Genomic DNA, 26,949 nt, shown 5'->3' with positions numbered 1-26,949 from the left:
TGGGAAGGAAAATAAAAAACCAATATCTGTTTTTCATTCAGTGGGGAAGCATAATCTGTATTCTTACTAAAGAAATATAGGGGAATTGGTGGTATTAATAATATTAGATTTTTTAATGTACTTGATTTTTTTTCCCTTCACTTTTCAACATAGCAGGCTAAATTCCCTTTTAAACTCAGGTTATGGTAAAAAGCCAGAACCATTCAAATCTACTGCGGCTAGCAGTGGGCCAGTTTAAAGAGGAGAGAGTAACAGGAGCACATTGTAAATAAATGGGGCCTGGTGATGTGAAAGGGAGCCCGTGGGGCAAATGCTGCGTAAAAACTTTGAACCAGGTCTTCCTTACTCAGGGCTTATGGTAGGTAGGTCACAAAAATGGCTTCAGTTCGTCTCCCCTTAAATCTATGCCCTTGCCAGGTAATTTTGTAGTTCTCTCTTCCTCTTGGTCCTACTCTTTGATTCTGAGCTTTGCTTTGGTCAGTGAAATGTTACCAAATACCACTCAATAGGAAGCTTGAACAGTGCCTGCCCACTCATATTTCTGCAGTTACCATGAGGATAGTATGGCCAAACTAGCCTCCTAAGAATGAGACTCACAGAGCTGAGCTGAGTTGCCCAAGCTAAGGCCAGCCTCTACCAGCCAGCCAACCCCGGGATATCTGAGCCAGCCTAGCCAAGCAAGATCAGCTGATCTTATTGTTATCCTACTGAGATTTTGTGGTTGTTTCAAAGGAAATGTTAATTGACACAGTCTCTATTCTCCCAAGTTTTCTACCTGGACTCAAACCTAGTGGTCCTGGTGACAGGGAAAACTAACTTGGGAGTTTATCCAAAATACCGATTAGGAGTAGTGGAAATTCAGCTAGGGGTTTATAATCCAGCCAGGAGGGTTCTCAATGGAACTCTTTCCCATGTGACTAGTTGAGTGTTGACCACTTTTCTGTTTTCTCAGCCACAGCATGGAAGTAGAAATTTGAATGTTGTTCCTTCTTTCCTGTTCCCTTTTCATTTCTGAGACTTGCTTTTCTAAAGAGCTGAAACACAGAAACACAGACGGGAAACTAGAGAAGGCAGTCATTCATGCTGCTTGTTAGAAACTTCAGGATGCACCCGTGTCCCCAAAAATCATTTCCACTGGCCTGGGTTTCAGAAAAGAATCCACCTGGCAATGCAGAAAACGCAAGAAACACACCTTAGATCCCTCAGTCAGGAAGATCACTGGTGGGTAGGAAATGGCAACCCACTCAAGTATTCTTGCCTGGAAAATGCCATGGACAGAGGAGCCTAGCTGGCTACAGTCCATGATGTCACAGAGAGTCAGAGACGACTCAGCACAGCACCACCACCCACTCCTTTGAGAGATAGCACCATTCTCAAATAACAGGAAGGGATTATGGTGCTACTATGCTCACTAAAATGCAATTCATTAAGTTATCAATTTTGCAACATGGTTGTTATCAAGTATGTGTTACAGCTAGAAGGAACCTGAGGTATCTGTTAGTTTGGTCTTTCATTGTAGGTAGAAGAAGCATAATCCTAGAAAAGTTATGTGACTTTGTTCAAAATAAAATAACCTAAGCTGAAACTCCTTCAGGATTTCAGACCTCAGGTTCAATGCCTCTCCACCATGCTGCTGTGTTTCAGACAGCAGCTCCCAGCCCTTCAGAGGAGAAGAACCCCTACACATCAGATGGGCTTTCTGGGTACTACCAAATGTCACTGAATTAAAATTAAGCAGCCTTGTGGCCCACGCCATGCATGATTTATTCAGGGAAACACCAATCTGATAACCAGAAAAAAAAAACCTTAATCATTATTGAACTATCTCAGTAAACATCAAAGGGAGATTCCATTATTAAAATCCAGTGGCCTGTCTTCCTCCTTCATAACTCTCACACGTAGCCCCCAATCTCTCTTCCCTCTTTTGTAAACCCCCAAGCTCTGCCTCAAGTCCAGCTCACACAGCTGCTCATTTATTCCCTCCTCTCCTCTTTGGATCCGTCCTTCTCCCAACAACTCCAGCCCTTTCCAACATAAACCAGTTGAAATTCTCAACTTCTGCAGTTCTGTCTGTATCCTGTTTCCGCCTAAAAGACTTGGGAATCTAGTGGGCAAAATAAAATTCTCATCAGTGGGTGGGAGTGAGAGAGAAGCTATCTGCACACCAGGATGTAAGACCAGGGAGCAGGACTTTGTGTCTTTGATCCTGCTATATACTGATTGCCCAGAAGAATGCTAGTATGTTGTATTAATTAAATGCATAAATATTTGCTAAATAAAAGAGATGTCACATGCAAGGAAACCTCCAGGGGGTATGAAAGAACAAAGACTATCCAATTTTGTTGTCAGTCATGTGCATACCATGGCAGCAATGTGGCTGGTGTCAGGGAGAGGATCTTATAATCTGGCAAAGCACGTTGTGCCAAAGACATTAATCCTGTTGTCCAAGTAATAAAGTATTGGGTTAGCCAAAAAGTTTTTTCAGTTTTTTTTTTTTCTTTTTAGATGTTATGGAAAATTCAAACAAATATTTTGGCCAACCCAATAAAATTAAGCATAAAGGATCATATTTTCATCACATGAGGTTTTCCTGGTAATAGGTGAACACAGGATGGCAGACAAGCCACTTGCTGTTGCCCCTCCTTTTACAGTGAGTGAAAAGTGAAAGTCGCACCGTCATATCTGACGCTTTGCGATCCCATGGACTGTAGCCAGCCTGGCTCCTTTGTCCATGGACTTCTCCAGGCAAGAATACTGGAATGGGTTGCCATTCTCTTCTCCAGGAGATATTCCCAACCCAGGGATCGAACCTGGGTCTCCTGCACTGCGAGCAGATTCTTTACCAACTGAGCCACTAGGGAAGCTAGTGGGTATGGAAAGAAAAAGACATTCCCTCTACTGTAATCTGGAGTGCAAAATAAATGGAGTTTATCATTTCATGGTCTAACAAATTAATGATCACCGTTATTAAAGAATGCAAGATACAAGCTATAATTCTCTGAAAATGACTTCCCTTTGAAAATGACTACCTCAGTTCTGTTGAAATATCATCTTCAATTTCCATGTAAGATAAGTTGAGAAAATGTTTAAAAATAATTAGATTCCAGGAAGGCCAATTAGACAAGTGCTAATACTATTTAAAGAGGATGATAATGGATAGTTTTGTGACAAGACACAGGACCGGGTGGGGGAAAATCAGAGGAATGCCATGAAGTGTGCTTCAACACTGCCCAGCTTTCTCACATCACCACTGTCAATCTCCACAGAGAGATGGGAGTATTTCCTAGCAGCGTGACATAATGGACTAGAGTCACGACAGATCCCTCTCTTTTGTCTAAAGAATGTCTCTAGATGACCGAGTGTTCCTTCTAAAAGGTTGAATCATCGATCTCTGCTTTGGAAATATTTCCTAATTCATTCCAGCCTACCTTTAGTCATTTCCTGTTTATGCCCTCCATGATCTGAAATATCTTTGTACAGTTTTTAAAGTTGTAAAAGACTTATTGGAGAAAAAAATAGTTAACTTCATTCTCTACTGTCAGGAAAGTATGAAGAATAAACAATGGAAAAACTTTTTAGCACAAAGGCATTTTCTGAAATGATTAGGTGATAAGCTTACTTGGAAATGCTCCCTTGTCTTTGGCATCTAGCCTTGCTGATTAAAAAAAAAATCTGCTTGCAATAATAACTTAGTACATACTCTTATTTTCTCAGCTAGCTCTTGAGGCTTTTCATTTTAATCTTTATTTTTTGACAGTTTTGCTAGAAGGTGTCTGATGTGAGTTTATTTTTGTTTACTAGATTTAGCATTGATTGTGTATTCTTATCCTGAGGACTCAAGTCTGTTTTCATGTCTGAAAACTCTCACCCATTTTCTCTTCAGGTTTTATTTATCCATCATTCCTTCTATTCTTTTTGTCTGGAATTGCTGTTAGACGTGTTGTGGACTAAATATAGCTACTATCTTTCTTCTTTTACATATTTGTTATCTCAGTCTCTATGTGACTTTCTGTGTGAATTGTCTGCTCTATTTCTATTCACTAATTACTTCCAACTGTGATCAGTCAAAAATTATTTCTTGCATAGATATTGTCTCAGTGATTATACTTTAGGCAAAGCTGGTCATCAGGTACAAACTTCCAGTTATATAAAAAGTCCTGGAGATGTAGTATACAATAGGGTGACTATAGTTAATAATATTGTATTGTGTATTTAATACCAGCTGTTGGTATCAAGCGGTGAGACCAACTCTTACCTTCAATCCCTTTTAATGCCTGATGTTAACCCTCTTGCCTTAGAATCAGGAGCTTGGCAAGACCTCAGGCCCTGTGTTATCTTACAGGAAGATTGCTGTGCTTGTGAGCATTATTTTTAGAAGTCTTTTTTTATTATTATTATTGCTTGCTGGGACACTGCTATGCATTTGGAATGGTGGCCTGGGAAGGGATGTGCTCAAAGCCTGAACATACAGCATCATTTTCATAGAAAGTCAGCATGACTGTTGTACAGACAAGGAAATTGATGTGTAGAGAGACTAGGGGATCTTTTCCTGGCAACAGACAGAATTAGAACTAAATGCCAGGCTACATGTAGTCTTATAATTCAGGCTCTTCGCATTACACAGTGATACTTTAAGTTTCTGATCAGTCCTGGTGTCAACCAAAACAAACAATCAGTAGTCAATCTAAGAAAGAAATGGAAAATTTTATTCAAGCCAAACTGAGGAGTATAACCCAGGAGACAGTCTCTCTCAGAGCTCTGAGAACTCTTCTGAAGAGATGAAGGGGGAGGCCAGTACATATGTGATTTTGGCAAAGGGTACGTGCAGTCAAGAACTCATCTTAGAAGATTTTACTATTTTTGAGAAACAGATACCTTAGTTAATGAACAGTATTAGTGCTTTTCTAAGTATGGGAAGATGCAAGAAACTGGGGTCACAAGTATGAAAATACCTACCTCAGGGCCAGTTCTGTCAGTCTTCCCAGAGCGCAAAGTATCTCATCCTGATCTTTGCCCTGAAGTCCTTTCAAGGTGTATTATGTCAGTGACCGCATGGCTGATGACTTGATTCTTACAGAACTAGATAGTGGGTAACATTATTTTACAATCTCCTCCAGCCTTTCTGTCTTAATTTTAGACAAAATTTGGGAGGCATTTCGTGGTAACTTTGTCCCATGGGGCTAAGAATGCTCATTCCCAAGTTAGGCGAGGATTTCCTTGATAGGTCACTCATGTGCTGTTACTGGACAGCACACGAGTCCAGTAATAGCACACGAGTTAAAGTAGCTAAAAGTCTCTGGACCACCTGTCTTTCTAGCCTGTTCTGGTCCAGGAAATGTTTCCTTTTTGTTGCTTCTTCCCATATCTAGAGTTATAATATTACAGCCATTGATCTTATAGAGCTGGATATTTGATCATTTCACGTCACCAAATCATTCATTTTATCTGAGGCTCAGCCATGTGTTTAGTAATGTAAGAAACAGTCTTGTAAAATAAGCAGAATACAGGTAACCAGGTATACAGGTAGCCAGTAGCATTAATAAGCTCATAAGTATTTATGCTAAGAACTTACCTTAGGTGTGGTGCAGTGTATTGCCCGGCTATCTGACCAGTCTGTTCTGCACTGATCGAAATCTTTAAGGGAAATAGTACATTGGCTGCACCTGTAGGTGGTCTGCACCTACAAGGCGAGTGGTGAGTCATCATGACCCCTTATATGATAGAGAAAGAAGGTTGTCTTCTAAGGAGTTACATGACTGGCATCAGAAGGAGAAAACTTGATCTTTATGGTTGAGCGTGTGTTTCTGCCCCTGGGGAGTCTGATTAACACATAATGTGGATTCATAATACACATGAGAAGGAAGGAGAAGGCCCAGAAGGGCAGAGAAAAATTTTATGTCAGAATTTTCCTTGTCTTGCCTTAAATTGTGAATTTCTATTTTGTTACTTGGCATTGTACTAAGATGTATATGTGTGTGTGCTATGGTAAGGTAGGGCCAGCTTTTGGAAGATATCTAAAACAAGGTTTTCTGAACTTGAAAGCAGCTTATCACTTCATTGGAAATGACAAAACCTGATGTCTAAAACAACTGCAGAAGAATTAGAGTCAAATTATGGAGTATTGGTTAAATAATGAGAGAAATTGGTGGACAATTTGGGAAAATTGACACTTGAGCAGATTTTTAAAGAAAGGATAGATTTTAGCTAGTGAAGGGAAAGAGATATGAGGTGGGAGGAAGAGACTAGAGACCAGACAGAGGTAAAGAAGAGCGAATAGCCAGCTGTAGGCACCTCAGCAGAGAAGGGAGGGGGCAGCGGAGAGCAGAGCCCACCCTCAGGGAAAGGAGCCCACCTAGAGGCGCTGAGACTTCCTAGATACGTGGAGAGGGAACATTCACAGTTGGAATTATTAGTTCTTCTAACCCTGGAGGGAAAAAAGAGAGAGGATCCATGATGGAATAAAAACAGATTTTATCTGTCATGTTGATTGATTTGATAGTTAGAAACTTAATTACCTAGAGGGATGGTATGGGAAGGGAGGAGGGTTCAGGATGGGGAACACATGTATACCTGTGGCGGATTCATTTTGATATTTGGCAAAATTAATACAATTATGTAAAATTTAAAAATTAAATTAAAAAAAACTTTATGATAAAAAAACTTAATTATCCTAAAAGTCTGAGACTCATATATGTTTATCTGAATAAAGCAGAAATACACTGACTATTGCTATTTCTAAAACTTACAAGCCTTCAGAACTTACAATCGAGAGGCAGTCAAGCAGTCAAAAAACAGAACTTTTTAAAAGCCTGTGTACTGGTACTAGGGCCTCTGAAGCTGTTTGTTTGTTTGCTTTTAAATAGCAACTCTTAAATGAGTTCAGTAAGAAAGTCTGTTTGTGCAACTATTAAATTCATTCAAACTGCTGGATTTTATAGGATTTTTGGCTTAATTGACCAGATACTGCAATGTTAGGACAAGGTATAGCTAATTACCCAAACCAGTTTTACTGAAATTTTATAGAAATTGAAATCTATCACTCAACCTTTTATTTTAGGTGACATTAGGTAGTAAATTGGAGAAGGAAATGGCAACCCGCTCCAGTACTCTTGCCTGGAAAATCCCATGGATGGAAGATTTGTTCATTTTGCCGTGTAGAAGCTTTTTAGTTTGATTTAAATCAGTGGTTCCACTTACTGATTTTTGCTTCTCTTGCTTGTGCCTTTGGTGTCATATCCCACGCCCCACCACCAAAAAAAACTTGTTGCCAAGACAAATGTCAAGGAGCTTCTGCTTTTATTTTTTTCAAGGAGTTTTATTGTTTCAGCTTTTACATTTAAATCTTTAATCCATATGAAGTTAATTTTTTTGAGTGGTATAAGATAGAGATCCGGTTTCATTCTTCTACATGTGCTTATCCAGTTTCCCCAACACCATTTATTGAAGAGACTATTCTTTCTCTTGAGTATTCTTGGTTCACTTGTCAAATATTAGTTGACCATGTATGTGAGGGTTTATTTCTGGCCACTCCGTTCTATTCCATTGGTCTGTATATCTGTTGTGTATGCCATACCTAACATTCTTATTACTGTAGCTTTGTAGTAACAGTTTGAAATCTGGAAGTGTGATATCTTCAGGTTTGGTCTTCTTTCTTAGGAGTGCTTTAGCTATTTGAGATCTTTTATGGTTCTGTACAAGTTTTAAGATTTTTTCTATTTATATGGAAAATGCTGTTGGAATTTCAGTATGGATTGCATTGAATTTATAGATGGCTCTGGGTAGTATGGGCATTTTAACAGTGTTCTTCCAATGATAAACATGGTATATCTTTCCATTTATTTGTGACTTTTTCAATTTCTTTCATCAGTGTTAGTTTTCAGCATACAGATCTTTTATTTCCTTGGTTAAATTTATTCCTTAGTATTTTGTTATTTTTGATGCTATTGTAAATGGAATTGCTTTTTTTGTTTTTCATATATTTTGTTGTTAGTATATAAAAATACTATATGCTACAGCATTCTTCTGCATTTTAATTTTGTACACTGCACCCTTATTGAATTCATTTATTCTAACAGTTTTTTGGTGGAATCTTTAGGATTTTCTGTATATAACATCATATCATTACCAAACAGAGACAATTTTAACTTCTTCCTTTCTGATTTGGAGTGAATAAACAAGCATATTTGGCATGGAGTTCAGCTCTCAGGGGTTCCATCATACCTTTCCCTAACTTAATCCCCAATGTTTTTATATTTGGAGATTGGGCTTTGGGGAGGTGATTAGGTCACAGGGCAGAGTCCTCATAAATGTGATTAGTTCCCTTATAAAAGAGACTACAGAGAGCTTCATTGCTCCTTTCATTGTTGGAGGAACTGTGAAAAATAAATGTTTGTTGTTTAAGCCACCCGCTCAATAGTATTTTTGTTATAGTAGCCAGAGTGGACTGAGATGACTATCTATTAATGAACAGGTGTGTGTGCTAAGTCAGTTCAGTCATGTCTGACTCTTTAAGACTCTATGGACTGTAGCCTGCCAGACTCCTCTGTCCATGGGATTCTCCAAACAAGAATACTGGATTGGGTTGCCACGCCCTCTTCCAGGGGATCTTCCCAACCCAGGGATCGAACCGATTTTCTTAAATCTCCTACATTGGCAGGTGGGTTCTTTACCACTAGCGCCACCTGGGAAACCCCATTAATGAACACCAGCACAATGTCCTATAGAACATGTGACCCAAACTTACTGAAAATGTCTTTGAGTGAACTCACTCCTTAAGTGGCGCAAACCCTCCTTTCTTGAACTTTAAGATCTCTACCAGTCCTTTCTTTGAATGCTGGGAAAGAAACCTAAGGTTTTTGAACCTAAGGTTATGATTGGGCAGAAAGTCTGGGAGCTTCTGATAGAATCTCAATGCACTCAATGAATCTTAGCAAGTTACCCTTAAAAGAATAAGCTTCTCTTCCCCATTCACTTCCACCTCAGTCATCTCTCGACAGTCACTGAGGACCCTAAGCGAAGAATTTATACAGCCACAGTTACAGCAGTGAACCTCAAAGGTGGTCTTCATGCAGATAAAAGGGAAAGTTATTAATTAAATGAATAATGGTCAGCTTCAGGTCCAATTTTTTTTTCCCATTTTGTGGATTGAGATCATCTCAACCCTTGAAATGTTTGTTCTTTGAAGGATGTCTGGGTACACAGTTACTCAACATTTGGACAATGAGAAGTCGGTCTGCTTGGCTTGCCCTGTGCTGATTCTTGGACTCTCTTTAAGCTCCCATGAAGAGTTAATCCACACTGAGTGATCCAGACTTGGAGAAATGTCCTGCTGGGGGATGTGGTGGACCCCGCAGTGAGACCAAACCTCTGGGGAGGGGCCAAGGTTTCCTGAAAGGTACATGAAAACTGACCACATATGTATGTGTGTGTATGTATACACACAACACATCTTTATCCATTCCTTGTCAATGGGCATTTAGGTTTCCATGTCTTGGCTGCTGTGAATAGTGCTGCTGTGAACATTAGGGTGCATGTATCTTTTTGAATTATAGTTTTGTCCGAACATATTCCCAGGTGTGGGAGCTGGATCATATGGCAATTCTATTTTTAGTTTTCTAAGAACCCTCTATACTATTTTCTATAGTGGCTGTACCAAATTACGTTCCCACCAGCAGTGTAGGGGGGGTTCCCTTTTCTCTGCACCCTCTCCCACATTTGTTTCTTGGTTTTAATTATGGCTATTCTGGACTGGTGTGAGGCAGTACCTCATTGTAGTTTTAATTTTCATGTCTCTAATAATTAGTGACATTGAGCATCTTTTCATGTGCCTACTGGCCATCTGTTTGTCTTCTTTGGAGAAATGTCTGTCAAGATCCTCTGCCCATTTTTTGATTGAGTGTTGGGGTTTTCTGTTGTTGAGTTGTTTGAGCTGTTTGTGTATTTTGGAGATAAAACCCTCTTCTGTCGCATCATTTAAAAATTAGCCGTTACTCACTCCCTGAATCCCCACCTCTGAGATGTACAAGCACAGACACGTTGTTTAGCTTCTATTTGCCTCAGTTTTTTTCATCTCTGAGGTGGGTGTCATGATTGTATCTACCTCACAGGGTTTGGTGAGGACTAAATTATTTAAGGTAGAGAATGCACCCAGAAGTTCTTGGCACATAGAAAGCACTTGATCAGTAATAATTACTGATACTAATTATCTGTATGTTGGAGATAAGAGACACCTAAGAGAAAGGGAACCAGGTTGGGACCAATGTGTACCAGTGAGGGGAATCTCTTGAGTGGTAGAATTTCTTGGCTTATGATCAGCATGCTATTCTGTAATTTTTCTGAATTACCTATAACACTTCATTAAAGCTGAAACTCCTGCAAAGTCTGTTATAAGTTAGGGGTGTTATGGAAAATAAAGTGTCAGGACAATCAAGGAATCACTCTCTGCCTCTGCCACAAGAGAGAATGGCTCCCTCTCAGGGGGACTGAGTCAGAGTTCCAGGAGTGAAGGGCGGAGGGTTTGGTCCATGGGGGAGCCAACAGCCTCCAGAGAGATCCTCGGTAGTTACAGGCACAGGAGAAGTCCTCAAGCATTCCAGATTTGCTAGAGGAAACTGTTGGAAAGAGGATGGTTGGAGTGGGTAACAGATGCTTGGGTTACCTGGAAAAGATTTTCTCCAAATTTCTTGTGTTCCTACCTGCCTGGCCATGTGAGTTCACAAAGCATTTAAGAGCGAAACCCAGCCCAGGACGAGTGTTCAGGTCTTCCCCACGCAGTGAGATGGGGGTGATTATGGGCAAATCCTACTGTTGACTGGAACTCATTTGGGCACCTGAGAACAATGAAAGGATTGGTGGTGTGGCTCCCATCAGGATCTTATCACCTCCCCCACCCCAAGTTAGAGAACTGGTTCCTCCATCCAGCCATCAGGTAGAACCCTCCAATGGTCACAACACAATAAGTTATTTCTGCACCTTTGTTTCCAGCTGCAGGTTTATTTCCACTTCAGAATCTATTTGTAGAAGTCACGAGACTGCCACAGGTGCCTCACACTGTTAAGTAGAAAGCCCACAGGAAAAGGACAGACAGATGGACTAGCTGCCCCCACCTCCTCAGACAGGCAGAGGACAAGCCAGGCAGACCCTGGAGGTCAGCTGAGTCCTTAGGGGGACATGAAAGGCCAGGGTCAAGGGGAAAATAACACAAACCCTGTGTGGGGGGCTTCCAGTAAAGGCAGGGAAACACCATGCCATTCAAATGAAGACCCTCCTCCAGTCCCTCTCCTTGCCTAAGAACGCCACACCATTTGATAGAAAGTTTGCCTACTATCCCCAATAGCAAAGAACAGATAGAATTTTACCAGCAGGAGCTCAGAAACATGCTAAGAGCAAAAGGTGAAGTGGTCTGGGGATTAGGGGTTGATTTTCAGCCCGAGACACAAAGCCAGCTCAGACTTCTGAATTTTTCCATCCTTGTTCACATCGCAGTGGCGCAAAAGAATCTCCCGAAACTTATCAAGGTCCACCCCTCTGATGCTGGGCTGAGGACAACAAAAAATAACATGTCAGTAGGCAAGTCAGTGGTAGTCCCACCCTTTCATGCTGCCCTGCCCCCACTCTATGTCTACTAAACTTAGGGGACACCCAGCCTTCTGGGAGCGCCTCCCTGAAGGCAGGCCTCCAGGGAGGATTCCATCTCTTCATCCCACCAAATACTGCCAAGGACTAGTTTTCCACCACCAGGTTCAATTCTCATCCTGTCCCTTCAGGTCAGAGAATGTCTGTTCCCTCATCACTTCTCTGCAGTTTGTACAGAAAACCTGCATTTCACAACCACAATAAAGATATTTTGCCTTAGAGCAGAGTATTGTCACCAAAATTCTGTCTCTACAATAATGAGAGAAGGCTCATTTATTAACTCCCTGCGGAGATACTGAAATCTCCCTCTAGTTTTTAAAAGGGTAACAATGAATTAAAATCTAAAGAATTATGTTGTTGAGCCAGATAGACCCCATCAGATTTATTCCAAGGAATATTTCAGGGGCTAAGAAGGAATTGTGATGCAGGTCAGCTAGGAAAATGTTCTAAACTCAAAGGCCTGCAAAAGTGAACAATGGTGGATGTAACTCAATGATTCTTCCTAGATAATTTTATTTAACCCTCACAATAAGTTTGGGAGGTAAATGATTACTCCTTGTTTACAGATTAGAACACAGAGGCTCAGAAAGAACTGAGACATCTTGCCATGCCAGAAGTTGCAGGAACATTTTTGATCCCATCTTTTGTCTCCAGTTAAGTACTCATTTCACCAGTTCTCACTGTTCTCATGGGGAATGGCTGGCCTAATGAAAGCCATATGAATGGTGATGAATCTAAATTTAAAAGTCAGCATCTGAACAGAATGGAAAAACCAACTAATCAGATTTCCAAACCCTTTGATTTTCAAACCCTTCAATTAGTGGACTAGTTATGAGTAAAGAGTTCACAGGGTTTGATTTCAAGAACTCTCAGAAACATTTCCCATCACCTAACCTCACCCCTAGGTTAAGCTCTAGGAAACCTGCAATAGGAAACAAAACCTTTCATTCTACAACTAGACAGCCATGTTAAGACAAGCTAATTGGCACTGTCCCACAGGGTAAATGACTGACACCAAATCCACCCTGATAGAAGGTTTTAACAGAGAGAAGGGGAAAGAACAGCAAGAACTGGGAGCCAGATGGCAGAGAGCAAAAAGAAAAAACACCAGAGTGGGGCAGGATTCTGGGAGAATCAGGAGGGGAAAATTGGGGGCCAGAAGCTAAACTTGATGAACTTCACTTCTCTGCCAATAATCTCTTGAGTGGACGAAGAGGCTAAGGCATAACCCATTGTCTGTAGGTTCTCTTTGTTGAGTGTAGCTCCCTGGGTGTCAGTGCCAAGCAGCTGTAGAAGTGGCCCCAGGAAATGTGGCCTAGAAGTTCTGAAAACAGCCAGCTACCCTGTGTTGCTCCATTTTAAAGGCTCGTTTGCTGCACAGTTACAAGGCAAGGGTGTTTGGTCTTCAGTATCCTCAAACCACTTTGGCTACAACCCTTTCTGCAGCAAGTGACACCCTGTCTCAGAATCCTTTTAGCACTCTTTTGAAAAGACTCAGGTGGTAGTCATTTACATATTAGCAAAAATTAATTTGCTAAGATATTTATGCAATAACCAGGCTATTCTAAGCGCTTTTCCCCTCCTTAATGTGTTTCCTGCAAAAGAGTTATTCCTCTAAGTGAGTTGAAATATTTTTGAATGTGTGGAAATATGTGTTGGGGAGGCACTTGTTGGTATGAATGTGGGTGTATGCAAAGGAAATTTCTTTGGACCTTTTGAGTTGTGTTTTTAATGCTTGATAACTTACTAGGAGTAAGGAGAACTGAATGACACTGCTCAGAAATGCTTGGATCACAGAAGACAAATCATTTGAAACCACTGAGGGCCTCTGTTTTAATAACAAGTTGCCAATATAAATGCATGCAGTTTCCCCTTCTAAGGTCTCTATGTGTCCCCTCTTGCCAGCCATCTTCTTGTGAACAACAGAAAAGCAGATGGTATATCTAGCAGGGAAGAGAATAAACTCTTGAGACCTGGGGGCAAGATCTCTCATCGTCTCCAGGTAGATACCTTGGTCATCTCTGGCGTCCCTTTTATATGGCTTCTAACATTATTGTTCACATGTCTACTTCTTGGTGGGTGCTTAGAATCTTCAATGTCTTGCCTTCCCACTTTCTAGTTTAGGATGTAGATTGTTTTGTTTGTGTTGATTGTCTTGCTGTGCTAAGTGAGCTGTAGTCTTTTAAAAAATCTTGTGCAGAAATTATGGTGTCTGCTCCCTCAGGGACTTGCTGTCTCAACACATTGATGGAGAACAGGCTTGGGAATCGTTTTCCAGAAATTAAAGAAAAGGGTGATCTGGTAAATAATCTTTTTAACACAAATTCAACCTATGCGTCATACATGACTGTACAAGAATTTAAAAGCTATAAAATAAGTGTGCTCAAGTCATGTGCAACTCTTTGTGACCCCATGAACTGTAGCCTGCCAGGCTCCTCTGTCCATGGGATTTTCCAGGCAAGAATACAGGAATGAGTTGCCATTTCAGGATTATTGTAAACATCAGGGATTCTGTCCAGAATTGTATGTTTAGAAGTTGAGCCAGCCCCCTGCTGACTCCATGGCATGTTCTGAAAATTGCTTTTAAAATAAGTTATTGGCTTAAAACAGATATTGGCTCAATTGCCTTGTGGCCCTTTCTTATAAAATGAAAATAAAATCCACAGGAGATGGCTCTAGCTAATGAAGCTGAGAAATATCAGATCTCAATGGTCTGTGTCAGGGTCTCAATGACCCAGTGGTCATATTTGACTACATCTTTCAAACTGTGTGGTGAATATTTTTTTAAGCAACATGGAAGACTAGAAAGGTCCAATAAAGATAGGCCTCTTCAATCATCTGGCTTCAGGGGAGAACATTAGTAACTAATTACTGTGTACATACTTTGTAGCTCAAGAGATCAGCTCCTATAAACTGCTTTTGTATTACAGACCACAGTCTGACCCAGTCCTTAGAAACCAGGTATCTCAAGTTGTCTGGTACTAACATGGAGAAGTTCCAATAGCCCCACAGAAATAGAATGGCAAGGACAGAAATGATGGGGAGCCTCCGATTTCCCATAGAGGTGCTGTGAGTCCATTAAAAAGTGAGACAGACTTCTGCTTCCAGCTCAGGTTTTTAGATGGTCTCGAATTTTTTCCTTCAATTTTCTCTAGAAAATTATCTTCTCTGCTCTGTTGCTGGTTTAGGTTTTACTTCCATGGTCTCACATTAAGCTTTGGAAGCCATTGCCAAACCCAGAGACGGCTGAAAGACAATTGAAAGAGTCTGTAAGGATCTGAAGCCACTGGGCTCGACAGGTAGTTAGGGGCAGTGGCTCCACTACAGAGGCCACGCAGCTCTGGAAAACAGGTTCCCAATCCCATTTATTCTAGCAAAAGCAAATTAAAACTCCAGTTAGACAAGGCCTTCTGCTGTGCAGCTTTAATATCCCATAAAAAAACTGATCACTTTCTATGACAGAAATCATTCTGGTGTTACATAGATAATGAGTGAAATGGGATTTTTCCCTTAGCAATCAGTGTATAAAAGGCAACACCACACCAACACCCAGCAACTGTTCTGACTGTGCAAACACTGGTGAAATCTCCGACAGGAGCAACATGTGAAGGGCACAAAGAAGGGGCAAGGGGCCAGTTGAGTGGGATTAATAAGAGTTAAGAGTTATCCTTATTAGACCTCAGAAATAAAAAAAAGTCTCATCCATACCTGCTTAACTACAATATGTAAACTTTCTGGAGATTTATGCTGAAATCAGTATCGGGGCATTTTCCCACTACAAAACCCCACAATTCTAATCAGATGTTTAAGAAGGTCTGAGACTCCAAAAACAGTTAATAATTGTTGCTACTCTAATTTATTGCCATCTAGGCCAACCAAGAAATGATCCTTGTGTCCTATACAAACCTCAAAAGCAATTCCTAAGGATGTTATCCCTAAGGTCACAAAGAGTCGGACACAACTGGGTAACCGAACTGAAAGATATGAAACTACTAAATTCAGTGGCTACACAGTCCCATAGAAAAACACCCACATAAGAATTGAAAATATCTGGATTTTTCCTGGATCGTGCAGCTAGTCAATACAGTTCATCAGGATCTCAGAGGAGATTACTTTTTCAAACATTGTTTACCCTACATGGAACAGCTCTGAGATGTAGATATGATCTAAATTACATCAATCCCAACCACTGCAATGCCTTCCTAAATAAAATAGCCATCTTAGGCTAGGTGTTAGAGCAGCCTGCTGCAGGGTTGGGGGCACTGAGTGCAGCGATGCATGCACAGGACCTTTTGAAGGAGGTTGCCATTATCTTCATGACCTCCGCCATAGTTTGGTCTCAGGTCAAACAACAGGAGGCAACACAACCCTGCCCATCAACAGAAAAGTGAATTAATGATTGACTAAGCATGGCCCTGCCCATCAGAACAAGACCCAGTTTCCCCCATAGTTAGTCTCTCCCATCAGGAAGCTTCCATAAGCCTCCATAGGCTCCAACAGAGGGCAGGCAGAATGAAAACCACAATCACAGAAAACTAATCAACTGATTACATGAACCACAGCCTTGTCTAACTCAATGAAACTATGAGCCATGCTGTGTAGGGCCACCCAAGACGGACGGGTCGTGGTGGAGAGTTCTGACAAAACGTGGTCCACTGAAGAAGGGAATGGCAAACCACTTCAGTATTCTTGCCTTGAGAACCCCATGAACAGTATGAAAGGGCAAAAAGATAGGACACTGAAAAATGAACTCCACAGGTAGGTAGGTGCCCAATATGCTGCTGGAGAAGAGTGGAGAAATAACTCCAGAAAGAATGAAGAGATGGAGCCAAAGAGAAAGCAACGCCCAGTTGTGGATGTGACTGATGATGGAAGTAAAGTCCGATGCTATAAAGAGCAATATGGCATAGGAACCTGGAATGTTAGGTCTATGAATCAAGGGAAATTGGAAATGGTCAAACAGGAGCAGCCCCCTGGTGTTAAAAAAAAAGGGGGGGGGGAGAAAATCCCAAGTATGGAATTTATTATAGGAAATTAAACATTTTAGTTACTCTAGTAACCAAGTCCATAGGAGGAAGACTTTGTGTAATCAAAAAATAAAACAGCAAGGTGCTCCTTTGGTAAAATGGATGACTCTCAAATCATGGTAACAAGAAGCTCCTATAGGGGCTTCACTTAATTGGAACTACAAATGATCTCAAGAGAGGAGAGATTTGTTGGGTTTCACAAATGCTTAAGGGCTTGCCAGGTGGTGCTAGTGGTAAAGAATCTGCCTGCCAGTGCAGGAGACATAAGAGACACAGGTTCGATCCCTGGATCAGGAGCATGCCCTAGAGGAGAGCATGGCAACCCACTCCAGTATTCTTGCCAGGAGAATCCCATGGACAGCAGGCTACAGTCCATAGGGTTGTAAAGAGTCATGACTGAAGAGACTTAGCACACATATACAGATGATCAAAGTTTGTTAAATAGGCTGCATCCCTAGATTTTCTGCATCATTCCTCTTTGGCCCTACTGATTCCCCCCAAATAAACAATGGAATCAAAACGGCAGGCCCAATTCCTGATGAGAATGATCTGTCTACACAGTCTCATGAAGTCACCTGGACAAGCTCCATCATGTCTTTGACAAACCCATCCACTTCTGGGCCTTCTAGGGCTCCAGTTTTACTCTGAAAGATGAAAGGTCCAATCAGCCAAATATAATTTTAAGTTAAAAAGCTTAAAGAATAAATTACACAAGTAGACCAAATCAGTATTCTTTTGTGACTGCAAACAAGTTTGGAAATGGCATGTTCTAACATGTTCTCTGTGTAGGACATGCATGCTCCACATTAATCAAAAGAATTCACTCTAAGTAACTCCCCTCATGTAATCAGTGAAATGGTTTGGAATAGTTTTGATGGAAGCAGTAGTCTTTAGTTCCTTACTGTGACAAATAGCATTAAAAACTATACCAACTTTATTTACTTCCCAAATACCAGGACTCAGTTCAGACTAGTGCTAATTACACATTCATTGACCCTTTGAAGGACATATTACCATTTTAAGATTTTGCTTTATGATATAGCAATGATTTAATTATTATCAAAACACATTTTAAATTCAAGAGGCACTAGATTGAGCATATTAGAATTATTATATGGTTCATGTATAAAATATTTTTTACCCATTTTATAAGAATGCCTATAAAAGTACAATACATATTAAAATATTTCAGTATTTTACTTTCTTCTCTAAAGTTTCAGTTATGACAGGTCATCCATTTTCTTCAAGGTTTTTTAATCTTAAACCTTTAACATATCATTAAAAAAAAAATCCATTTCCTTAGTGTGTTTTACCAGACACTAGTACAGTAATTGCTATATGCCAGGAACTCCTCTAAGAGCTTTACAAACATGAATTCACTTTCCCCCTATTTCTTTAGATTGGGTGTGGTTTTTTCGTATAACTATTTGCTTTTGTATCTGAGCATACTAATATAGAGACCAAGAAGGAGAAACTTTCTTTTAGTTTGGATATAAGGCACAGAAAAAAAAACTACTTTATTCTCTTCTCCATCAATACTCTTATGTCTATTTTTACTTAGTTCTCGAAGTTTTATTATAGAGAAACTAAGGGTGCCTTGACATAGCAACACACATGTGTGATTGCTGTTCATTACACAAGGTTAGGGTCTGCGAGTAGGATGACACCACATAGGGACTAAACAAGCTTTCTACCTAAAGATGGCCAGCATAGTATATCAAAAAGGCACACTTACAACATCATAGTGAGCGAAGATTTTCTCAAAGTCCCTTTTTCTTTCTTCAGAGGAACAAGCCTGTGTATGGAGAAAGTAGTATGTCAGTCAGTAATGTGAAACTTCTGTGGTACCATTCCTCCAGGATCTTAGGCAACTTTTATAAACTTTGAGTCAACAATCCTTTATCTCTTTTAATTCCAGCACTGAGCTTTGTCAGTCTCTAAACTGAAGGTAAGAGAATTAAATGCCCATCTTCCCTCCCTCTGAAATCTGTGGAGAAACATAAATGATACAAACCCATCTGGAGAAGTGTCACTACTTACATCCATTTTAAATTGGAGAAGGAAGTTTTCCTGAAGAGCCAGAATCCTAAACAGGAAAAAACCCAAAAACAAAAAATGTAATCCATGTGATGATCTTTCAGCTCTCAATTAGAAGTAAAATGTATAATTCAAGTGTGAGGAAAGGACAGGCAATTTCCAAGTTATATTCTGCAGAATAGGATATGTGCTTGGAAAACAGGAATTTATACAGTACAAAAATTAAAGAAGGGAAAGACTTTCACAGGATTTAGTAGTCACCATGGACATTTAAAAATTCCAGCATGAATAACCAAAAAATCACAGAAGAAATCAAAAAAGAAATCAAAATTTGCATAGAAACTAATGAAAATGAAAACACAACAACCCAAAACCTATGGGACACTTTAAAAGCAGTCCTAAGGGGAAAGTTCATAGCAATACAGGCATACATCAAGAAACAAGAAAAAAGTCAAATAAATAACCTAACCCTATACCTAAAGCAACTAGAAAAGAAAGAAATGAGGAACCCCAGGGTTAGTAGAAGGAAAGAAATCTTAAAAATTAGGGCAGAAATAAATGCAAAAGAAACAAAAGAGACCATAGCAAAAATCAACAAAGCCAAAAGCTGGTTCTTTGAAAGGATAAATAAAATTGACAAACCATTAGCCAGACTCATCAAGAAACAAAGGGAGAAAAATCAATAAAATTAGAAATGAAAATGGAGAGATCACAACAGACAACACAGAAATACAAAGGATCATAAGAGACTACTATCAACAATTATATGCCAATAAAATGGACAACGAGGAAGAAATGGACAAATTCTTAGAAAAGTACAACTTTCCAAAACTCGACCAGGAAGAAATAGAAAATCTTAACAGACCCATCACAAGCACAGAAATTGAAACTGTAATCAAATATCTTCCAGCAAACAAAAGCCCAGGTCCAGACGGCTTCACAGCTGAATTCTACCAAAAATTTAGAGAAGAGCTAACACCTATTCTGCTCAAACTCTTCCAGAAAATTGCAGAGGATGGTAAACTTCCAAACTCATTCTATGAGGCCACCATCACCCTAATACCAAAACCTGACAAAGATCCCACAAAAAAAGAAAACTACAGGCCAATATCACTGATGAACATAGATGCAAAAATCCTTAACAAAATTCTAGCAATCAGAATCCAACAACACATTAAAAAGATCATACACCATGACCAAGTGGGCTTTATCCCAGGGATGCAAGGATTCTTCAACATCCACAAATCAATCAACGTAATACACCACATTAACAAATTGAAAAATAAAAACCATATGATTATCTCAATAGATGCAGAGAAAGCCTTTGACAAAATTCAACATCCATTTATGATAAAACCTCTCCAGAAAGCAGGAATAGAAGGAACATACCTCAACATAATAAAAGCTATATATGACAAACCCATAGCAAACATTATCCTCAATGGTGAAAAATTGAAAGCATTTCCTCTAAAGTCAGGAACAAGACAAGGGTGCCCACTTTCACCATTACTATTCAACATAGTTTTGGAAGTTTTGGCCACAGCAATCAGAGCAGAAAAAGAAATAAAAGGAATCCAAATTGGAAAAGAAGAAGTAAAACTCGCACTGTTTGCAGATGACATGATCCTCTACATAGAAAACCCTAAACACTCCACCAGAAAATTATGAGAACTAACCAATGACTATAGTAAAGTTGCAGGATATAAAATCAACACACAGAAATCCCTTGCATTCCTATACGCTAATAATGAGAAAACAGAAAGAGAAATTAAGGAAACAATTCCATTCACCATTGCAACGGAAAGAATAAAATACTTAGGAATATATCTACCTAAAGAAACTAAAGACCTATATATAGAAAACTATAAAACACTGGTGAAAGAAATCAAAGAGGACACTAATAGGTGGAGAAATATACCATGTTCATGGATTGGAAGAAGCAATATAGTGAAAATGAGTATACTACCCAAAGCAATTTATAGATTCAATGAAATCCCTATCAAGCTACCAACAGTATTCTTCACAGAGCTAGAACAAATAATTTCACAATTTGTATGGAAATACAAAAAAACCTCGAATAGCCAAAGCTATCTTGAGAAAGAAGAATGGAACTGGAGGAAGCAATCCTACCTGACTTCAGGCTCTATTACAAAGCCACAGTTATCAAGACAGTATGGTACTGGCACAAAGACAGAAATATTGATCAATGGAACAAAATAGAAAGCCCAGAGATAAATCCATGCACATATGGACACCTTATCTTTGACAAAGGAGGTAAGAATATACAATGGATTAAAGACAATCTCTTTAACAAGTGGTGCTGGGAAATCTGGTCAACCACTTGTAAAGAATGAAACTAGAACACTTTCTAACACCATACACAAAAATAAACTCAAAATGGATTAAAGATCTAAACCTAAGACCAGAAACTATAAAACTCCTAGAGGAGAACATAGGCAAAACACTCTCTGACATACATCACAGGAGGATCCTCTATGACCCACCTCCCAGAATATTGGAAATAAAAGCAAAAATAAACAAATGGGACCTAATTAAACTTAAAAGCTTCTGCACAACAAAGGAAACTGTTAGCAAGGTGAAAAGGCAGCCTTCAGAATGGGAGAAAATAATAGCAAATGAAGCAACTGACAAACAACTAATCTCAAAATATACAAGCAACTCCTACAGCTCAACTCCAGAAAAATAAATGACCCAATCAAAAAATGGGCCAAAGAACTAAATAGACATTTCTCCAAAGAAGACATACAGATGGCTAACAAACACATGAAAAGATGCTCAACATCACTCATTATCAGAGAAATGCAAATCAAAGCCACTATGAGGTACCATTTCACACCAGTCAGAATGGCTGCGATCCAAAAGTCTACAAGCAATAAATGCTGGAGAGGGTGTGGAGAAAAGGGACCCCTCTTACACTGTTGGTGGGAATGCAAACTAGTACAGCCACTATGGAGAACAGTGTGGAGATTCCTTAAAAAACTGGAAATAGAACTGCCTTATGATCCAGCCATCCCACTGCTGGGCATACACACTGAGGAAACCAGAAGGGAAAGAGACACGTGTACCCCAGTGTTCATCGCAGCACTGTTTATAATAGCCAGGACATAGAAGCAACCTAGATGTCCATCAGCAGATGAATGGATAAGAAAGCTGTGGTACATATACACAATGGAATATTACTCAGCCATTAAAAAGAATACATTTGAATCAGTTCTAATGAGGTGGATGAAACTGGAGCCTATTATACAGAGTGAAGTAAGCCAGAAAGAAAAACACCAATACAGTATACTAACACATATATATGGAATTTAGAAAGATGGTAGCAATAACCCTGTGTACGAGACAGCAAAAGAGACACTGATGTATAGATCAGTCTTATGGACTCTGCGGGAGAGGGAGAGGGTGGGGAGATTTGGGAGAATGGCATTGAAACATGTATAATACCATGTATGAAATGAGTCGCCAGTCCAGGTTTGATGCACAATACTGGATGCTTGGGGCTGGTGCACTGGGACGACCCAGGGGGAGGGTGTGGGGAGGGGGGAGGGTGTGGGGAGGGGGGAGGGAGGGGGATTCAGGATGGGGGGGCACGGGTGTACCAGTGGTGGATTCATTTCGATGTTTGGCGGAGCTAATACAATATTGTAAAGTTTAAAAATAAACTTAAATTAAAATTAAAAAAATAAATAAAAAATAAAAATTCCAGCAAAACTGCAGGTTCAAGGTCATATGCAAAATTCAGTTTTTCTATATATTAGTAATGGCCAATCCAAAAAAGAAAGCAAGAATACCATTCCATTTATAATAGTATCAAAAAGAATAAAATTCTTAGGAAAAAGTATGAGAGACCCTAAGACTTAGTGATTTTTTTCAACATTGATCTATAGTCTTCAAAAATGAGCTAAATATTATTGCAGCCATGAAATTAAAAGACGCTTGCTCCTTGGAAGAAGAAAAGTTATGACCAACCTAGACAGCATATTAAAAAGCAAAGACATTACTTTGCCAGCAAAGGTCTATCTAGTCGAAGCTATGGTTTTTCCAGTAGTCATGTATGGATGTGAGTTAGACTATAAAGAAAACTGGGCACCAAAGAATTGATGCTTTTGAACTGTGGTGTTGGAGAAGACTCTTGAGAATCCCTTGGACTGCAAGGAGATCCAACCAGTCCATCCTAAAGGAAATCAGTCCTGAATATTCATTGGAAGGACTGATGTTGAAGCTGAAACTCCAATACTTTGACCACCCGATGCTGGGAAAGATTGAAGGCAGGAAGAGGAAGGGACGACAGAGGATGAGATGGTTGGATGGCATCACGGACTCAATGGACATAAGTTTGAGTAAACTCTGGGAGTTGGTGAGGGACAGGGAGGCCTGGCGTGCTGCAGTCCATGGAGTCGCAAAGAGTCAGACATGACTGAACATCTGAACTGAAATATTGAAGGACATCTATGATCAGGAATTAGACTTAATATTGTTAGGATGTCAATATGCCTCAAATTTATCTGTATATCCAACACAATTACTATAAAACCCCCAGGTGCCTTTTTTGAAGAAATTGATAATCTGATTTTATAATTCATGTGGAAATGCAAGGGATTTAGAATACCCATAACTATCTTGAACAAAGCTTTGAAAATCATTCCTGATTTAAAGACTTACTCAAAGCAACAGTAAGCAAGATAAGGTGGAGTGTACAACATAAGATGTAGCACTATCATAGGGATAGACACGTGGATCAGTGGAATAGAAAGACAGTCTAGAAATACACCCATACATTTATGGTCGATTGATTTTTGCCAAGGTCATTGAATGGAGAAAGAACAGTCTTTAAAGAAATGGTGTTGTGGCAAATGGATATCCACATAGGCTCCTACCTCATACCATATATAAAAATTAACCCAAAAGGTGTCAAAGGCCTAAAAGTAAAAACTTAAATAATAAAACTCTTAGGAAAAAACATAAGGATAAATCTTCAGAAGCTTAGATTTTTTGCAGTGGTTCCTATATATGACACCTAGAACAGAAGCAACCAAAACAAAATTCTGTAAAATTAAGCAAAATTAGATAAATTCAGTTCAGTTCAGTCACTCAGTCGTGTAGGACTCTTTGCGAACCCATGAATTGCAGCACGCCAGGCCTCCCTGTCCATCACCAACTCCTGCAGTCCACCCAAACCCATGTCCATTGAGTCAGTGATGCCACCCAACCATCTCATCCTCTGTTGTCCCCTTCTCCTGCCCTCAATCTTTCCCAGCATCAGGGTCTTTTTAAATGAGTAAGCTCTTCACATCAGGCGGCCAAAGTATTGGAGTTTCAGCTTCAAAATCAGTCCTTCCAATGAACACTCAGGACTGATCTCCTTTAGGATAAACTGGTTGGATCTCCTTGTAGTCCAAGGGACTCTCAAGAGTCTTCTCCAACACGACAATTCAAAAGCATCAATTAGATAAATTCAGTTCAGTTCAGTCACTCAGTCGTGTCCGACTCTTTGCAACCCCATGAATCGCAGCATGCCAGGTCTCCCTGTCCATCACCAACTCCCAGAGTTCACCCAGACTCACGTCCATCGAGTCAGTGATGCTATCCAGCCATCTCATCCTCTGTCATCCCCTTCTCCTTCTGCCCCCAATCCCTCCCAGCATCAGAGTCTTTTCCAATGAGTCAACTCTTCGCATGAGGTGGCCAAAGTACTGGAGTTTCAGCTTCAGCATCATTCCTTCCAAAGAAATCCCAGGGCTGATCTCCTTCAAAATGGACTAGTTGGATCTCTTTGCAGTCCAAGGGACTCTCAAGAGTCTTCTCCAACACCACAGTTCAAAAGCATCAATTCTTCGGCGCTCAGCCTTCTTCACAGTCCAACTCTCACATCCATACATGACCACAGGAAAAACCATAGCCTTGACTAGACGGAGCTTTGTTGGCAAAGTAATGTCTCTGCTTTTGAATATGCTGTCTAGGTTGGTCATAACTTTCCTTCCAAGGAGTAAGCGTCTTTTAATTTCATGGCTGCAGTCACCATCTGCCGTGATTTTGGAGCCCAAAAAAATAAAGTCTGACACTGTTTCCCCATCTATTTCCCGTGAAATAGGCCTCATCAAAATCAAAAACTTTTGTTCTTCCAAGGATACAATCAAGAAAGTAAAAAGGGAACGTATACAATGGGGGGAGAAATTTTGCTAATATCTGATAGTATCCAGCATATGTAAAGAAATGCTACATATGCTACAAAGAATTGCCACATATTGCTACATATTTTAATTTCCAATAAAAGGAAAATTAACCCAATTTTAAAGTAGGCAAAGGATCTAAATGGACATTTCTCCAAAAAAGATGTACAGATATCCATGAAAATATGTACAAAATCATTAGTCATCAGGGAAATACAAATCAAAATTACAGTGAGGAGCACACCCACTAGGATGATGCCAACAATCAATGCTGGTTAGAATATGGAGAAATCAGAACCAAACCTTCATACAGTATTGGTGGGAATGTAGAATGGCGTGTCCACTTTGGAAAGCTGTTTAGCAGTTTTTCAGAAAAGTAAGCACAGAACTACTATATGAATCCCGAATTCCACTCCCAGCTATATAACCAAGAGAATCAAATACTTATGGTCACACAGAAACATGTACAAAGGTGTCCATAGCCTCATTATTCATAATAGCTAAGTAGTAGAAGAAATAACCTGCATGGTCATCAACCAATGAACAGATAAACAAAACAGTACATACATACAGTGAAATACTATTCAGGTATAAAAAGGAAATATCGATACATGCTATAGCATGGATGATCTTTGAAAACATGCTAAGTGAAATAGCCAGACGCTAAAGACCACGTATTGTATAATTCCATTTATATTAAATGCCCAGAATAAACAAATATATAGGAACAAAAAGTAGATTAGTGGTTGCCAGGTACTGGTGGGAGAGGGAAGGAGATAATTCTTAATGTTATGCAATATCTTTCTGCCTTAGTGAAAATGTTCTGGAATTAGGTAGTGGTGATGGTTGAGCAACCTTACGAATATACTAAAATACACTGAATTGTACACTTTTTTTAAAGGGTGAATTATATAGTATATAAGTTATATTCAATAAAATTACCTATTTCTCTTTTCTGCAATTGTACTTCAGTGGCATTGAGTCAGTTTCAAAAGACTAAAACCTTGCATTTATGTTGTATTTATAATCATGAGTGTATATATAGCAAAAGGTAGAAAAAATATCATAACTCATTTGGAAAATTTTGCTTCTCTGGGTGTCCAGGAGCCAAATAGAGGGTAGAACATCCTGGGACTCAGCAAGGAATACTGTTCTCATCTATTTGTTGGCATCATATTTTAGAGTTTTTCGACATTTTTTTCCTTTGGAAAGGAGCTTGTATACAGAGTAATAGGGCTTCATTTCAGAATTAGGGATAGAGAAAGAAGATTCCCATGAATAAATATTTTAGGACTTTTTTGTCATTGATTCGGTTCCTTATTGCTGCTGTAACAAATTACCATAAACTTAGTAGCTTAAAACAACACAAATTAATATCTTATAGTACTGGAACTCAGAAATCTGAAATGGACTTCACTGGTGTTTCACGGTGTTGACAGGGTTGTATTCCTTATGGAGGTTTTAGGGGAGAATCTGTTTTCTAGCGTTTTTCAGCTTCTAGAAGCTGCCTGCATTCTTTAGCTATGGCCCCTTCCTCTACTTCAAAGACAGCAATATAACAAATTTCTCTGTGATTCTGATCTTCTGCCGCCTCCTTCCATGTTTAAAGGACCCCTGTTATCATATTGCATCCACCCAGATGTTTCAGAATAGTCTATTTTAAGGTCTGTTACTTAGCAACATTAATTCTATCTGCAACCTTAATTATCTTTGCCATGGAACATAAGATATTCACTGGTCCTGGGAGATCAAGTCTCACCTTTCAGAAAGGAGAGTGTGCTGTCATTAAACTCCTAGGAATGTGTTTCTGAATCTTTGACACCACTTCCATGCTACTTACCTAGCCAAGTCATTAAGATCCAACCGGCCATCTTTATTTTTGTCAAAGATCTTCATCTGGAATGCAGAAGGGGAAAGGACTGTAAGAAATACATGTAATGGGAATTCATTTTGAAAGTCATTAAAGTGCTTTGCTAGTTTGTTCGTCTGATTATATATTTAAATTGGCTGAGGCTGACTCATAGGGTCTCTTCCTACAGAGGATAGAAGAAATATTTTTT

The 26,949-nt window shown here is 39.6% G+C and overlaps 1 protein-coding gene and 1 long non-coding RNA gene across 5 annotated transcripts in view; one reads left to right on the top strand and one right to left on the bottom strand.

Annotated features, from left to right (window-relative positions):
• The window catches only part of LOC123465485, a 132,928-nt gene that overhangs the window by 51,787 nt on the left and 54,192 nt on the right, over nt 1-26,949 (top strand). The gene's annotated exons all lie outside the window — the stretch shown is intronic.
• The window catches only part of SCGN (secretagogin, EF-hand calcium binding protein), a 57,070-nt gene continuing 40,095 nt past the window's right edge, over nt 9,975-26,949 (bottom strand). The window contains exons 7-11 of one of the 3 annotated variants that reach the window (XM_044928043.2): nt 26,730-26,785; nt 18,702-18,747; nt 18,397-18,456; nt 17,237-17,305; nt 9,976-11,537 (exon numbers count right to left, since the gene is read on the bottom strand). In XM_044928043.2, coding sequence (XP_044783978.2) covers nt 11,409-11,537; nt 17,237-17,305; nt 18,397-18,456; nt 18,702-18,747; nt 26,730-26,785 — 360 coding nt within the window. In that variant the 3' untranslated portion in view covers nt 9,976-11,408. Of the gene's footprint in view, nt 11,538-17,236; nt 17,306-18,396; nt 18,457-18,701; nt 18,748-26,729; nt 26,786-26,949 lie in introns of all 3 variants that reach the window. The other 2 variants (XM_006051214.4, XM_044928046.2) reach the window with 2 other exon arrangements.

This window comes from Bubalus bubalis, chromosome 2, assembly GCF_019923935.1.
Source record: "Bubalus bubalis isolate 160015118507 breed Murrah chromosome 2, NDDB_SH_1, whole genome shotgun sequence".
Classification (NCBI taxonomy): Eukaryota; Metazoa; Chordata; class Mammalia; order Artiodactyla; family Bovidae; genus Bubalus; species Bubalus bubalis.
This window is presented reverse-complemented; position numbering and strand designations above follow the sequence as displayed.